Raw genomic sequence first — 14,207 nt, forward strand, 5'->3', positions numbered from 1 at the left:
TCATCCATTCCTTGTTCAGTAGTGAGTGGACCAAGCTCAAATGTTTCTACATCATACTCATCTGCAAGGATTTCACCTTCATACTTGTCCACTACTGGTGTAGCTATCTGCAATTTCCTGGATCCTGTCTCATCTGTGATCACCTTGGACATCTTGGTGGCCTTCTTCTTCTCCGTTACCTCTTGAAAATTTCCTATAAGACTCTAAGTCAATCACATCTTCTTCATCCTCAATCACAATCACCTTTGTCAATCTCTCTTTTAACCAATCCGGAATCGCGGATCTTGTCTCTCTAACTTGTATTTCCTTAGGCAATGATTCATCTTCTCGGAGAGGGGATGTCGCCTCATCATCATTTTCCTGATCCTCCTGTAGCTCATCAACTTGTAGCGGTTGACTTGATGAATACTGAGGTGTTTGTCCCTTCTCTAGTTTATCATTCTGTACCATGGATTCCATAGATTCATCAATCTCAGGTACCATCTTCTCTTGACCTTCAACTTGACTCGCCTTCTTTCCATGTCGAGAAGATGTGCCTGATGGGTGATCTCGATTGGCCTCTTGCTTCTTCTTGGAAGGTTCTCTTTTCTCAGGTCTTTCTTTCCTCTTTGCGCCTCTAGGATGAGAATTGCCTTCACTTGCGCTCGCTCCTCCTTCTTCTGGTCTTTCCTCCAAAGTAAAAGTCATTGGTATGTTCTGTTCTCTTAACTTCTGATGTTGTACATCCACCCATCTGCGAGTACATGACAAAACTGGAGCCATCAAAGCTCTCAAGTCCGAAATCTCAGGCTCGCTCCAATCTATCTTCACTCTCTTATCTTCTTTGTCATAGGATGACTGGAGATGTCTGCCATTGTCCTGAGCTTGATCGGCTACTCTGTAAACTTTGCATTTCCTGATGAAATCTAAAGGTAATCTGGAATGCATCTTTCTTTTCACTTCTAAATCACTTGAGAGATTCATCCAAAAGTCCTCTACCTGAAACTTGTGTTTGTACTTCTTGCCAACTGTCTCCTCCATATAACCATGAGGATCGAAATTCTCCCTCGAGGCAAAGAACGTGAATGAATATAAAGCCAGTTCCTTCTCTGCATCTTCCGAGGCTTGATTATTAGGACATACCTCAACTGAATTCCCCAATATGAAGGGCACGGGAACTCCATTTCCATGCTTGTGTCTGAATGCCTTTGCATAAGCTGCCAACTGTCTGGTCACCTCAAGTAGCACTATCCTGTCTGTCGGATACCTCGGCAACATGTAGGGAGGTGAAGGACACCCATGAATTCTGATATATGTAAACTTTTGAAACTGGATGAACCATGCACCATACTTCTTCACAAGCTCTTGTGCATCCAGAGATAGTCGATTGTGAATCCCACCTTGCAATATCCTAGTGATGTTCATCGTGAAGGTGTCATTGACTAACTTGTAGTCACCTCTAGGAGGATGATGCAAATGAACATAAGAGTCACAAACTCTCACTTCTCCGGGTCCTCTTCCGATCACTCCTCTGTGAGGTAGCCCTGCATATTCGAAACTCCTGATCAAGGCATATATGACGTATGAGCTCATGTGGAACGACTTGGTAGGCTTTAGTCTTCTCAACTGCACATCCAGGCAATGGCTAATAATTCTAGCCCAATGAATTGTTCTTTTTCCTTGGACTATCACTTGAATAAAGAAGAACATCCATTTCTCGAAATAGAAGGCTTGAGGAGCCCCTGTAACTCGATTGAGCAAAGTTATCAAATCTCTGTACTCCTCCTGGAAGTCGATCCTATGTGGTGTGTTGGGAATCTTGCTCAGGCGAGGACGACTTTTGAGCAACCAATTCTTATTGATGAGATTCAAGCAAGTGTCGGGATCATCTTCATACATTGACCTGGCTCCTTCTAGGCTTTTGTAAATCATATCTTTATGCTCTGGAAGATGGAGAGCCTCACTTATAGCCTCCTCTGAAAGGTAAGCCAAAGTGTTTCCTTCCTTGGATACGATCGATCTCGATTGTGAGTCATAATGGCGAGCACACTCGATCATCAGTTCATGACACTGGACTGCTGGAGGGAAACCGACCGCCTTGATGATGCCACTTTCAATTATTCTCTTCGCGACAGGTGATGGCTTGCCAATGTAGGGGACCTCTCGAAACTTCTTCATACTGAAGTTTCCCAAGTTGGTATCTCTGATATTACCCCATTTGGACACGATCCTGGTCTCCAACTCTTCATTCTTCTAATCTTCCTTCATGAGAGCCGGGCAACTAGTAGATGCTCCCGCCTTTGGAGTCGCCATCTTGACACCTACACAACATTTCACAATTAGTAATATACCTTGAAGCGTAGAAATATAGAGTAGAAAGGAAGATTTAGGATTTTAATTAGGAAACTTCATGATAAATCTTGAGTTATCATTTCCTAATTAACTATGCCAAACTTAGAATTTTCAAAACAAAAAGTTCAAAATTCAAATCTTCAACAATGGTGTCAAGATGATTTCGCCATACCTCCTCTTGAGTATTAAACTCTAAGAAATGATGCAAAAATAGGTGAATTTCGCTAGGCAAAATGTAGATCAAAGTTCTCCCTTGAATAAAAATGCGCCTCCTTTAGTCTTCACAAGAATCAACTCCACTTCCTTCCAACACTTGAAATAAATTCGCTCCAAATAGACCAGATTTCGCACCTCCTTCTTGCTCTCCAAATTCGCACTTGAAGCAATGAGTGAATGATTTGAATTGTGAAAAAAAACACCTCCAATATATAGAGCGCCCACCCCTTTGCTCCCTCTAGGCCGACTTGGCAAAAAGAGGTTAAAAAATAAATAAAATTGTAAAAAGGAGGGGCCGACTTGATAAAATAAATAAAAATAAGACCTTAAGCGCTCCATATTTAATTTTAAATGCCTTTACAATAAAAATTCGATTTTTTTAAGGCTCAAAATTAATTTATTAAATGCCAATATGTCTTTTATTAAATGCCAATTTAATTTTAATTAATTTCTTTTTCAAAGGCTTCGAAGTGAGCAATTTTGAGGAATTTGGGGAATATCAATGCTCAAATATGGTAAAATAAAGAATGCTACTAACTTCGCCCTGGACCCTTGGCAAGGGTTAGGAGCGAACTTTCAATTTAGGCCTTGCATACCTCATTTTTCTAGTCCAAAACTTCATCTAGGCATTTAAATGGCGCTTTTAAGTGGAGTTTTGAGTTTGATTTCACTTGATCTCTAGGAAGAAAGTGTTATTAGGATTTTTTCGCCCTGGACCCTCAAAGAGGGTCAGGAGCGATTTTTCACTTTTGCTCTTAATCCTTCATCTTTTAATTGTCAACTCTCCTTGTGGTATAAGCAATGATCTCTTTCACTCGTTCCATGCATGCTTGATTTGCTTTTGCAATGCAAAATAAGAACTTCAAAGATTTTCACTCTTGGCCTCCAGTGAAGGTCAGGAGCGACTTTTGCAATTTAGGCCAAGATCATCAAGTTTTGGAGGTAAATCCTTATTTATTACGTTTTTGGAGGACTTTTCCACCCTAGCACAACCTTGCCTTAGCGCGATCTTGAAGGGAAGTTGTTGGTTTTGCAAATTTCGCCCTGGGCCTTCAGTGAGGGTCAGGGGCGATTTTGAGTCTTTTGCACAAATCCTTGATCACTTTGACTTCAAATTACTTTCAAGGCGTAGAATATCGTTCTCCACTCCCTTTTGAGTCTTGGAAACAAAAATACCATCTCGAAATACAAGGGAAGTGAGAGCTCTTGGAAATTTCGCCCTGGACCCTTGGAGAGGGTCAAGAGCGACTTTCCTTATTGTCCTCAACATTTGCAATCTTAGCATCTCAATTCCACCTCAAGGCATTTCAAACATCGTTTCAAACTTGTGTCTAGGCTTAGCTTCATTTAATTTTGGAGGAAAAGGTTGGATATTAGGTTTTTCGCCCTGGGCCTTCAGTGAAGGTCAGGAGCGATTTTGCAAATTCAAGTTTATCCATCTTTTGCTAGCCCTCCAAATTATCTTCAATGGTCAAAACACACCCTTCCTCACTCATTCAAGCAAGATTTTGTCTTAATTCTTCAAAGAAAGGAGAGAAACTTAGAAATTTGCCCTGGACCTTCAGAGAGGGTCAGGAGCGACTTTGCAAATCTGGCTTGATTGCCTCCTTGTTGATCGTCCAAATTATATTCAATGGGTAAAACACACTTGCTTTCATCTATTCCAATCATAAAAAATCACTTTGACCTAGCAAGAAATGTGCCTTTTGAAAATTTCGCTCTGGACCTTCAGAGAGGGTTAGGAGCGAATCTTGCCTTCTAGACCAAAATGCTTCACTTTTCATCATGAAATGCCTTTGCTAGGGAAGATTTCATCTTGTTTCACGCTATGAATAAAAGTTCATGTCCAAGAAAGGTCTAAAAAATGTGCATATAAAGAATTTCGCTCTGGACCTTGAGAGAGGGTCAGGAGCGAAATTACCCTTCTTGGGCAAAACTCCATCATTTCATTATCTTCAATCAAGTCTGGATGCATTTTCATGCTCATCTCGTCCTCCACCACGCCTTTGATATCTCAATTTGACCAAACAAGGTCAGGAATGACTCTAATAAGTTTTTTCACCCTGGACCTTCAGAGAGGGTCAGGAGCGATTTTGATGATTCCAACCAGATCCTTCATAATCTCAAGTTAAAACTCCTTCAGGTGGATGGAGAAAGTCATTGATTTTCCACTCATGTCCAATACTTGGTCCTTTTTTCACTATAAGATGAGGGAAATCAAAATTTCGCCCTGGGCCCTTAGCAAGGGTCAGCAGCGAATTTTCCCTTAGCCTTCAAAATTCATCATTTTCCATGCCTTCAAATCTTCAAAAGCATCAAGTCACATCCAATCATCCCTCTTGGAGATCCTGCACAAAACAAATTAGAAAAGTCAATGACAAATATGCCTTAAATAACATTTTCGCCCTGGGCCCTTGGCAAGGGTCAGGAGCGAATTTACCCTTTCTGGCTAAATTATCCAAAATTTAAGTCTCCAATCACTTCACAAGGCAGAGTTAGGTCATTCTCAAGGCCAAGAACCAGTTAGCAAGCCTTCTCAAAACAAGAATTTGTACTTAGGATAAATTTCGCCCTGGGCCTTTACTGAGGGTCAAGAGCGATTTGTCTGCTTCAGGCATCATCTTGCTTCAAAAAATTGATCAAAACTCACCTAGGCAAGAACACACAATTTCTCCTTAAAAAATGCTAACACTTAGTCAAAATTTTGGATTTTACCAAAAAAAACCCTCAATATAGACTCAACCTGAGACCTATTTGACTCCCCTGACAAGCTTACCTTATTTCAACAATTTCAATTCTCGGGAGGACGCTTAACAACTTTCAAAATTTGACTGGACTCAGCTTGAATAACGTCCAAAAGAAACCCCTAAGGCTTAGCCCTAGCCCAGACAAACCACTCACTCACTCAAAACCCTAAAAGCGGAGAGAAGAACAAGCAAAACAAAAGCAAAAAAGAGGGGGTCCCCATTCTAATGGGGCGATGTGTGAAATGGTCACAACACAGCCCTAATAGCTTCCTTGGTTATTGTGTGAGTCCTCTCCAAATACATATTCTCTCCGTGGACTCGACTCAAAATGATTCTTATGTGTTCTTCCTCAAAATCTTCAAGAAAATAGGCAGCATTATGAAAACCTTTTTCAAAAACCCTAGCATATTTTGTTTCAATCTTTCCGCTCTTATCACAGAGTGATTTCAACTATGTATAGATGTGTAGAGTTCCTAAATCTTCTATCTTGCAATCTATATAGCTGGACAAGTCGCCTTTGACCACAACACCACTCGGGACTTGCAACAATGCATTATAAGACATAATTTCATCTACCTTTAGAGCTTCCTCAGGCTCAGCAGTGATCATCAACCTCTCTACAGACTTAGAAGTAGATGACATTCTAGATAAACAAGTTTCAAAGCAGTATACTCAAAGAAATACCTTGTTTCTTGTGCGTCGCTCCATTTCCCGGTTGAAATGCCCAAATGCACACCCATTCGCCTCTCTTCAACTTTCGATTCAACTTAATTTCTCTAATCACAAAGCAATTCGCCAATTGACACCAAGACAATTTTGTTCAGCTCTACAATCGCTTCAAATTTCTTTCTCGAAAGAGTTAGGGTAAAATAGATAGAGTAAAACTTGCTTTTATCCCTTTTTACCAACTATAATAAATGCTCACACTTTAGGTTACAAACCCTAATTTCACCGCTTAAGTGAAAAACCGATTGATAACACGTCAACAAAAAGTCACCAAAATTCATAATTCAAAAATTCTTTCCCGCTCATTCTACAAGGGGTCCGGAGATGTTTTACCGTTAAGCTCCCCTTAGCCATGTTAAACAGGCTTAAGTCACTGGTGTTGGGTTCTCTTCACTAGGTGAAGGAACAGTTTCTTCTCCAGGTGATTCATCACCTTTCTTTTTCCAAATCTGATTCATATCTTCTCTGGTTTCCTCGACATCAACTTTTTGCTTGCCTTTCTGATCCTTGAAAGAGTTAACCGGTCTGCTATTTCTTGATCTACAGAACTTTGCTAAGTGCCCCAGTTTGTTGCAATGGTAACAGACCATACCAGATGATCTCCAGGGTCCTGCATTTCCTCTTCCTGTTCTTCTTTGCAGTTCATAGCCACATGACCAAAGTTATTACAGAAGGTACAAACAACATTTGTTACCTTTTCCATCTCGAATGGACTAAACCGGTTCCCATAGGATCTTTGCCAGTTCAGATTTACTCGGTTATCAAAGTTCCTTATCCGGTCACCATTTGGTCTAGGATGCATGTGTGGTACAGGATTATTTGCTCCATATCTGCACTCAATATGTCTATGCCCATACATTCCACATGTGTAGCAATGACCTTCAAACTTTCTAGACACATACCTAGCATTAGTATTGTAATTTGTATTTCTATTAGGTTTGTCTCTACAGACATTTGCAGTATGACCAGGCTTATGACAAACAAAGCAAAAAGGTTTAAAAACCTTCTTACCGGTAGTCTTATTGACTTTAGGAGCAGTTTTGTTCTTTGTACCGGAGGATTCACCTTTTTCAGTTGTATGAAAACCAAGTCCAGAGATATCACCCTTCATTCTCTATGATTGAATTTGTTCTTCCAGCATGGTAGAACTTTTGACGAACTTCTCCAATTTCTCATTGGCTTCAGGAAGCTTTTCTACAAGATCTTCATTATGCTTAGACAGGTTCTCTTTTAGAGACGATGCCAACTCAAGATCTAGCTTTAGGTTCTCCTTTTCTTCTGTTTCAGCAAGCAATCAAGTTCTCATGCATAGTGTCTTTTTCCCGTTTGATCTTTATAATCTCTTGATCTCTTACCTTGATAAGATCTTCAGCAGCTCTCCTGGCTTCCAGTTCCTGACTCATGCGGATAGTGAGACCTTCTAGCTCTCTTCTTAGATTCAATTTTTCACCGTTCACCTTTTCAACTTCATCTGCTAAAGCTTCAATATTGGCTTCATGTGAAGAACTATTATCAGATATTTCTAACAGTTTTTCAGATAGCTCTCTCCTTTTGACTTGAGAAGCTTTCAGTTTGCCCCTAAGGGATTCAACTTCATTTCTGCTAGCTTCTAGCTCTCTAACCATCTCGAAGTAGCTCTTGTCCCCCATGGTAGTTTCAAGACTCCCTTCTAAGCGGTTAGGCTTCAAAGAAGTTAGGCTTTGATACCAATTGATGGACTTGAAAAGCACTAAGAGAGGGGGGGGGGGGGGGGTGAATCAGTGACACCAAATAAAACACTACTTCAAACACTAACCCGTTGATGAACTTAATCAAGCATTTCAACAAAATACATGCTATCCAAAATGATATAACAGCATCCACAAAAAGTAAAACATCCACCATAACACAAGTGTTTATACGTGGAAAACTCAAATAGGTAAAAACCACGGTGAGATGGAACTCACAAGTTAACTATCTGTAGTAATAGATAACTGACCGATTAAGGTCTTACAAAGTGCTCTGCTAGGAGCGAATCTTGTTAGAGATCCCAAGCTTGATTAGAAGCTTATACCCTATTAAGAGTACTACCCTGTTAGGAGTAACCTCGCTAGAGGATTTGAGAATCCACACTAATGGATCAACTTGTTAGAGGATTTGTACAATGAAGCTTGTTAGAGCTTACCCGGTTAGGGGATTTGATTCTGTTGTAATGATTAGAAAACAACAAGAATGGTTTGATTTGTTCTAAGTAGCACAATATTTGCTTGATCAGATCATTCTAAGTACATTCAACACTGCTCTTCATCTTAACACTTATCGCTCTTCAACAAAAGCTTTCACTCTTTATGCATATCAGTATTCGCATAATCTCCTCTCTATCACTATCTTCTTTCAAATGATTCACTAAGAGGTCTTAATATAGACATTCAAATCTTATGTCGGCCTAAGGAAATCAAAACACAATTTCCTAGGTGCAGTGTATCTAGACAAGTAAACATAACTCATCACAAAAATGACCGCCAAGAAAACGGTGTTGGTAACTCATCACAAGAACAAATACTGGTTAGAACAGTCAATACCGATTGGAACAACATGTGATCCGTTGTCCTGGAATCTTCCGCTGATCTCCATCTTCATCTTCATCTTCATTTTGATGTCCACTTAGTGTAGCCACAGGTTATCTCTTAAGCACATACCGGTTGACACAGAGTACCGGTTAGAGATAAACCTTTAAACATACCGGTTGACAGTGTAAACCAATTGAAGTTACACTGGTAGTCAATGTAATCATATGTGTGTGTGAGAGTGTTTCATCAATGACAACAAGTGATGAATACATTACAATTATCATCAAGCCAACAAAGGCTTCTCTACATCTCTATATTTTGTAGTTCTTGGATGTGAGGTGATTTTACTAATACACAAAAGCTGTTAGAATTGGGAGTAGAAGGAAGATTGTTGTATATGTCTCATCTATTTGAAGATTAACACAATCTTGGCCTCTTTCCTATGGAGATTATTTCCATAAGGGTTTCCTCTACATAATTCCAATGTTATGAGTCGATTCTATGAGGTTTGCTGATTTACAAGAATGTTTCACATTCCAAAGAGGGAAAACCAATGGCCAAGGCATGGGAAGTTGAAGAGCCAGATTTGGGCACCCATTTGGGGCCCATAAGGCTTCTCTACATCTCTATATATTGTGGTTCTTGGATGTGAGGTGATTTTACTAATACACAAAAGCTGTTAGAATTCGGAGTAAAAGGAAGATTGTTGTATATGTCTCATCTACTTGAAGATTAGCACAATCTTGGCCTCTTTCCTATGGAGTTTATTTCTGTAAGGGTTTCCTCTACATAATTCCAATGGTATGTGTTGATTCTATGAGGTTTGCTGATTTACAAGGATGTTTCACATTTCAAAGACGGAAAACCAATGGCCAAGGCATCGGAAGTTGAAGAGCCAGATTTGGGCACCCATTTGGGGCCCATAAGGCTTCTCTACATCTCTATATATTGTGGTTCTTGGATGTGAGGTGATTTTACTAATACACAAAAGCTGTTAGAATTGGGAGTAGAAGGAAGATTGTTGTGTATGTCTCATGTATTTGAAGATTAACACAATCTTGGCCTCTTTCCTATGGATTTTATTTCCTTAAGGGTTTCCTCTACGTAATTCCAATGTTATGTGTTGATTCTATGAGGTTTGTTGATTTTATTACATGGCTGATTTTTGTCATAACCTCCATTAATGCTATTCCATAATCAAGCTCTTCTAGATGAACAGTTTTGATCAAAAGGCTCTAATTTCAGATTTGTAATCAGATTTTCATATTTCTATTTGTGGTGTTTACTTTTATTCCTAACAACATTTCTGAAGAGATATATCCACTTTACAGCCAAGGCTATGTCGTAGAGGAAGGTGGATAGACCAACTCATCAACAAAGAGTGAGTTATGACAGGCCAATTACTAAAAGTAGATAATCTCTCATTCACTTTGGGCTCAACTAGACCCAAGAGGGTATTCCTAGAGGTATCCTAAACAGGATTGGATCACAACTAAAAAAGTGCAAAATAGACATAGTAGCATCCAATTATATACTTTAACTCCAAAATTTGTCACTAGAACAAAGAATAACCTACTTCTATAGACTCTATTAAGCTAATATAGATATAAAAGACATGATCCTCTAAGTATAAAAATACTATGGCTCACTTCAAATGTTTTCCTTGGGTCTGATATTGGATCATGAATTGCATATAAACAAACATCCTATTCCTACACTATTGGTTATTGATGCTTTTCATTTTAAGGTGTAGAAAGTTTCTAGAAATGGTCCCTTATGATGTGTTATAAAGTCATATTCAACCAGAAAGAACAAAACAGAAATAAAAAGACAAATATGACATTTAGAAAATGCATAGAAATAACAAGAGAGATATGGTATTTAATAATTGGATCAACTTGCTAATCCATCTCTAATTTTCTAGTAAACCATATGCAACAAGCTAAAGACCACTACAAATAACAATTTGCAATGAATTACAGTGTTGTGACACTTATCAAATTCTTATTACATTCACACTAACAAATATGGTAAGAGAAAATTCTAAACGAGAAAGAACCTGTCACACTTCTTCACTTAGGAGTCTTCATAAAGATCTGAAACAGGAGACATCTAGTTAAAAAAATCTCCTTCATATCAACTACCTCTTTGTCATTCACAAAATGAGCTACTCGAATGGCAATGGAACCAGCAAGGATTGAAAACCTAGGATACATTCGATGTTGCAATCGCTTGAAAACAAGAGCTAACCAACTGTTCCAATGGCCATCGACCAAGTATTTATAGCATTTTGATTTGGTCAATGGAAACTTGTGAAAACTCAGCTAGGAAGTGGATGTTAATACAAGTTGAATCCCACAAAATCCACAAAAATGGTGGCTTGGAGATGGCATGCAACTACCTGCAACTGAAATTTAACCACTGCATTTATGGTGGAATGGAAATCTTCATCCTCAACTGTAGATTTTGAATTTGAATCGTGCCCTTGAAATAAGCATGAGTTTCTAGGTGGGAACAGCCGAACTGGCAGTTGCGGAGGTTGACAAATCAGGCATTAATGATGATTAGGAGTAGGTCTAGAACTGGTTGGAGTGAACAAGAAGCAATATAGAAGGTTTGCAGAAATCCAATGAGGGAAGGGTTGTGAGAATGGGATGTGGAACTTTCATGTGGAACAAGATAAGGGAACCAAACATTTGAGATAAATATGGATGCAGTATGAAAATCCACATAAGTGGCTGAAGGAATGGATGAAATGTATGCAAGAAGAAGCAAGAGCAGCTTTTGAGGAGAGCTATCAAGATGGTATGTCCAAAAGAGGGGCAAACATCTTGAAGTCAAGTCGAAGTCTGCAAAAGGAGAAATAGAAGGCAAAAAAGGCTAAGGAGACCTTTGTGGAATTTGGATTTGGAGGTGGAGACTGCAAGTGGCTATGAGAAGGGAGGGTCCAAATATCTAGATGGACATTGGAAGTCTACAAAATAGGAAAAAGGGGGCATGTGAAGTAATTTGTGGAAGATGACATAGGATGTGGATGAAATGAGGGGGAAAAGGAAATCCAGATCCAATTCGAAAGTTTGCAAGGAGAAGGCGAAAAGAGGTTTGCAGAGAATACAGGGATACCTGGATATGGGATAACGAAGGGGAGGTCTGGACCACCAACAAGACTCCGCAAGAGGAAAATGAAAGGAAAGGAATGAAGTGGAGGACTTTGCAGGGAAAACACTGTGGAAATGGAACTGGATACTGGACATGAAGGAAATGTCCGATAGTGCAAGGAAACTCTGCAACCAGCGAAAAATGATGGAAAGACCTCCCAAGAATTCGATTTTTTAGGTTTTTTGCAACTTCCAATGACTAATGTGGACATGGTGGATGAAGACTAATAGTTCTTAACCAAATTTTGACAATACAAGATTGAGTCCCAATACCCTGGATAACTGACTGTAATAATTGTGAATTTAATAAGTTTTAATTTTTGAGGTTTTTTCAATAAATTATATTAGGTAAATGATTCTGGATAATCTGCATTTATATTTTTAGAGTTTATGCTCTCATTAGAAAGATATATAAGACCAAGGGATCGTGGTGTAATGTTAATGGTAGAGACTTCTAAGAGCATGCCACAATTCCAATAGACATGTAGAGAAATTATGGTGTAGCAATTACGGGGTACATTTGAGCATGACCCATGCTTACAAATCTTAACAATATTGTCTACGCTTACCCCGCACGGCCTTAACTGCAAACCATAACCTTACTCAAAATTAACCAAGCAATAGAATATTTAAGCAGATATTGCACATAAACATATCGATTGAGCAATTACATTTCTACCTGATTATTCTTTCTAAAATTTTCCTCCCAATACCCAGTCCCTGCAATGCGGGGTCAACCTGGAAAAAAACAGACCTCATATATAAGAACTGATTTGCCAACCTAACCTAATTAGCAGGCATACAATTTAAAATAAATTTGAGACCTGAATTTTTCAGATTTTGATCCATCCATTTTGGATTGAAATACATTAACAACATAACCAAATGTGCAGGCATACAATTCAAAACAGATTTGAGCACTAATTTTTCCAATTTTTGAACAATGTATTTTTCGTGGCAATTGAAACTCGTTTTTATGATCGATGATTTAGTGTTTAAGGTATGGACTAAAGATTTAGGATTAAGGTTTTCTCCAAATTCTGAACTAAGATGCTTTCTAAGGTCAATTACAAGAACTAAAACTGAAAATAGCTCGAAATTTACCGCTAAGTCATGAATAGATGCTGTCAAACTGGAATCAGAAGTAGCCCTGCCAAAACCCACCAAGAATTCCTCAGGCCTTTTCCCATACAATAAATTCTCCACCCATTCATGAGGATTTAATCCTCCTGTGTGAACTGAAACGACGACAGTGCTATTCAGCAATGCAACTTTGAGCTTTCTGGGATCCACAGGCTTCACAGACCCATCATCTAATGTCTCAGGAAATCGATCACAATTTTGGTGGGTGTCTGTCAACAGACCTCTGAGCTCATCTACATTGATGTGCAGTGGATTTGTGTTTATGTAGAAGCGAGGTGGCCTATTTTTGGTTTGTTTCGGAGTTGATTTTATGCTCTGCAGATTGATTTGGGGTGACAAAAAACTTTGGGTACGTGGGAAATTGGCATGTTTTTTAAGATTGGGATTCTTTAGAGGAGAAATTTGTGGAATTGCATTGACCCAAACGCCTGTTTCCATCTCATATGGTCCACTTTCATTCTTTGCACCTCCCCTGTTCTCGATTATAAATAAAGATCGCGTTATTCTAAATAGAAAACGACTAGGAAGTAAATACACCTCTCATAAATTTATTTAGAATAAATATTTATGACTAGTTTCTTTACACTTGGAATTGGAATTATAGATGGAGAATTCAATTTGTGGAGTCTTAATAATTAAATGTGATATTTAATTTTAATTTTAGATGGAGGAATATATTATTCAATGCGTTGAGAATTGATTTATCAATATGTAGAAAATACGAGTTTATCAAAATAACTCTAAATTTATGATCTAAATGTATGTGGCTCTGAATCAAATATTTGTCTATGCAATTATTCTTTGTGCTAATAGAATTGAGTACGCAAAAGCTTGACAACTATTGTTAAAGTGTCTCTACTTATTATACTTGTGTATGAAGTGGATGGTGTTGAGAGATACTATTTGGGAATTTGCTAAACAAAAAATTATTCTCCTTTGTTCAAGCCCCTAAGTAGATTGATTTAATGGTGATGTATAATAGTAGACAAGCATGCAATGTGCCTAGGATAATAATACAAGTTGATAATGCAATCAAAATGCTCAATGGTATTAATATGATTATGTGTAAATGTATTACAACATTCAACGTAATCTCAAATAGATAAGGAATGTTCTTAAACACAACAACATGGAGCACAAATGTATGCTAGGTTGGTTCACATGGATAATAGGATACATACAACAAGGTTCAATTTTGAAATTTAAATTTTAAAAGTTCAAGGATTAGATATATGCACGTGGAAGTGGCCTAGGTCAATTCAAAGTCATGAATCTAAATTGAGATGGTGAATAAAAGACCTAGGATTGGAGCTTATTCTTATATGCTATAAAATAAG

General features: G+C 38.4%; 1 protein-coding gene across 1 annotated transcript in view; it reads right to left on the minus strand.

The window, feature by feature from the left end:
• The window catches only part of LOC131046993 (GCN5-related N-acetyltransferase 3, chloroplastic), a 142,923-nt gene extending 129,552 nt beyond the window's left edge, over positions 1-13,371 (minus strand). The window contains exons 1-2 of the mRNA XM_057980806.2: positions 12,832-13,371; positions 12,407-12,465 (exon numbers count right to left, since the gene is read on the minus strand). Coding sequence (XP_057836789.1) covers positions 12,407-12,465; positions 12,832-13,308 — 536 coding nt within the window. The 5' untranslated portion in view covers positions 13,309-13,371. The remainder of the gene's footprint in view (positions 1-12,406; positions 12,466-12,831) is intronic.
• Positions 13,372-14,207: the final 836 nt, after the last annotated feature.

Source organism: Cryptomeria japonica, chromosome 9 (assembly GCF_030272615.1).
Source record: "Cryptomeria japonica chromosome 9, Sugi_1.0, whole genome shotgun sequence".
Taxonomy (NCBI): Eukaryota; Viridiplantae; Streptophyta; class Pinopsida; order Cupressales; family Cupressaceae; genus Cryptomeria; species Cryptomeria japonica.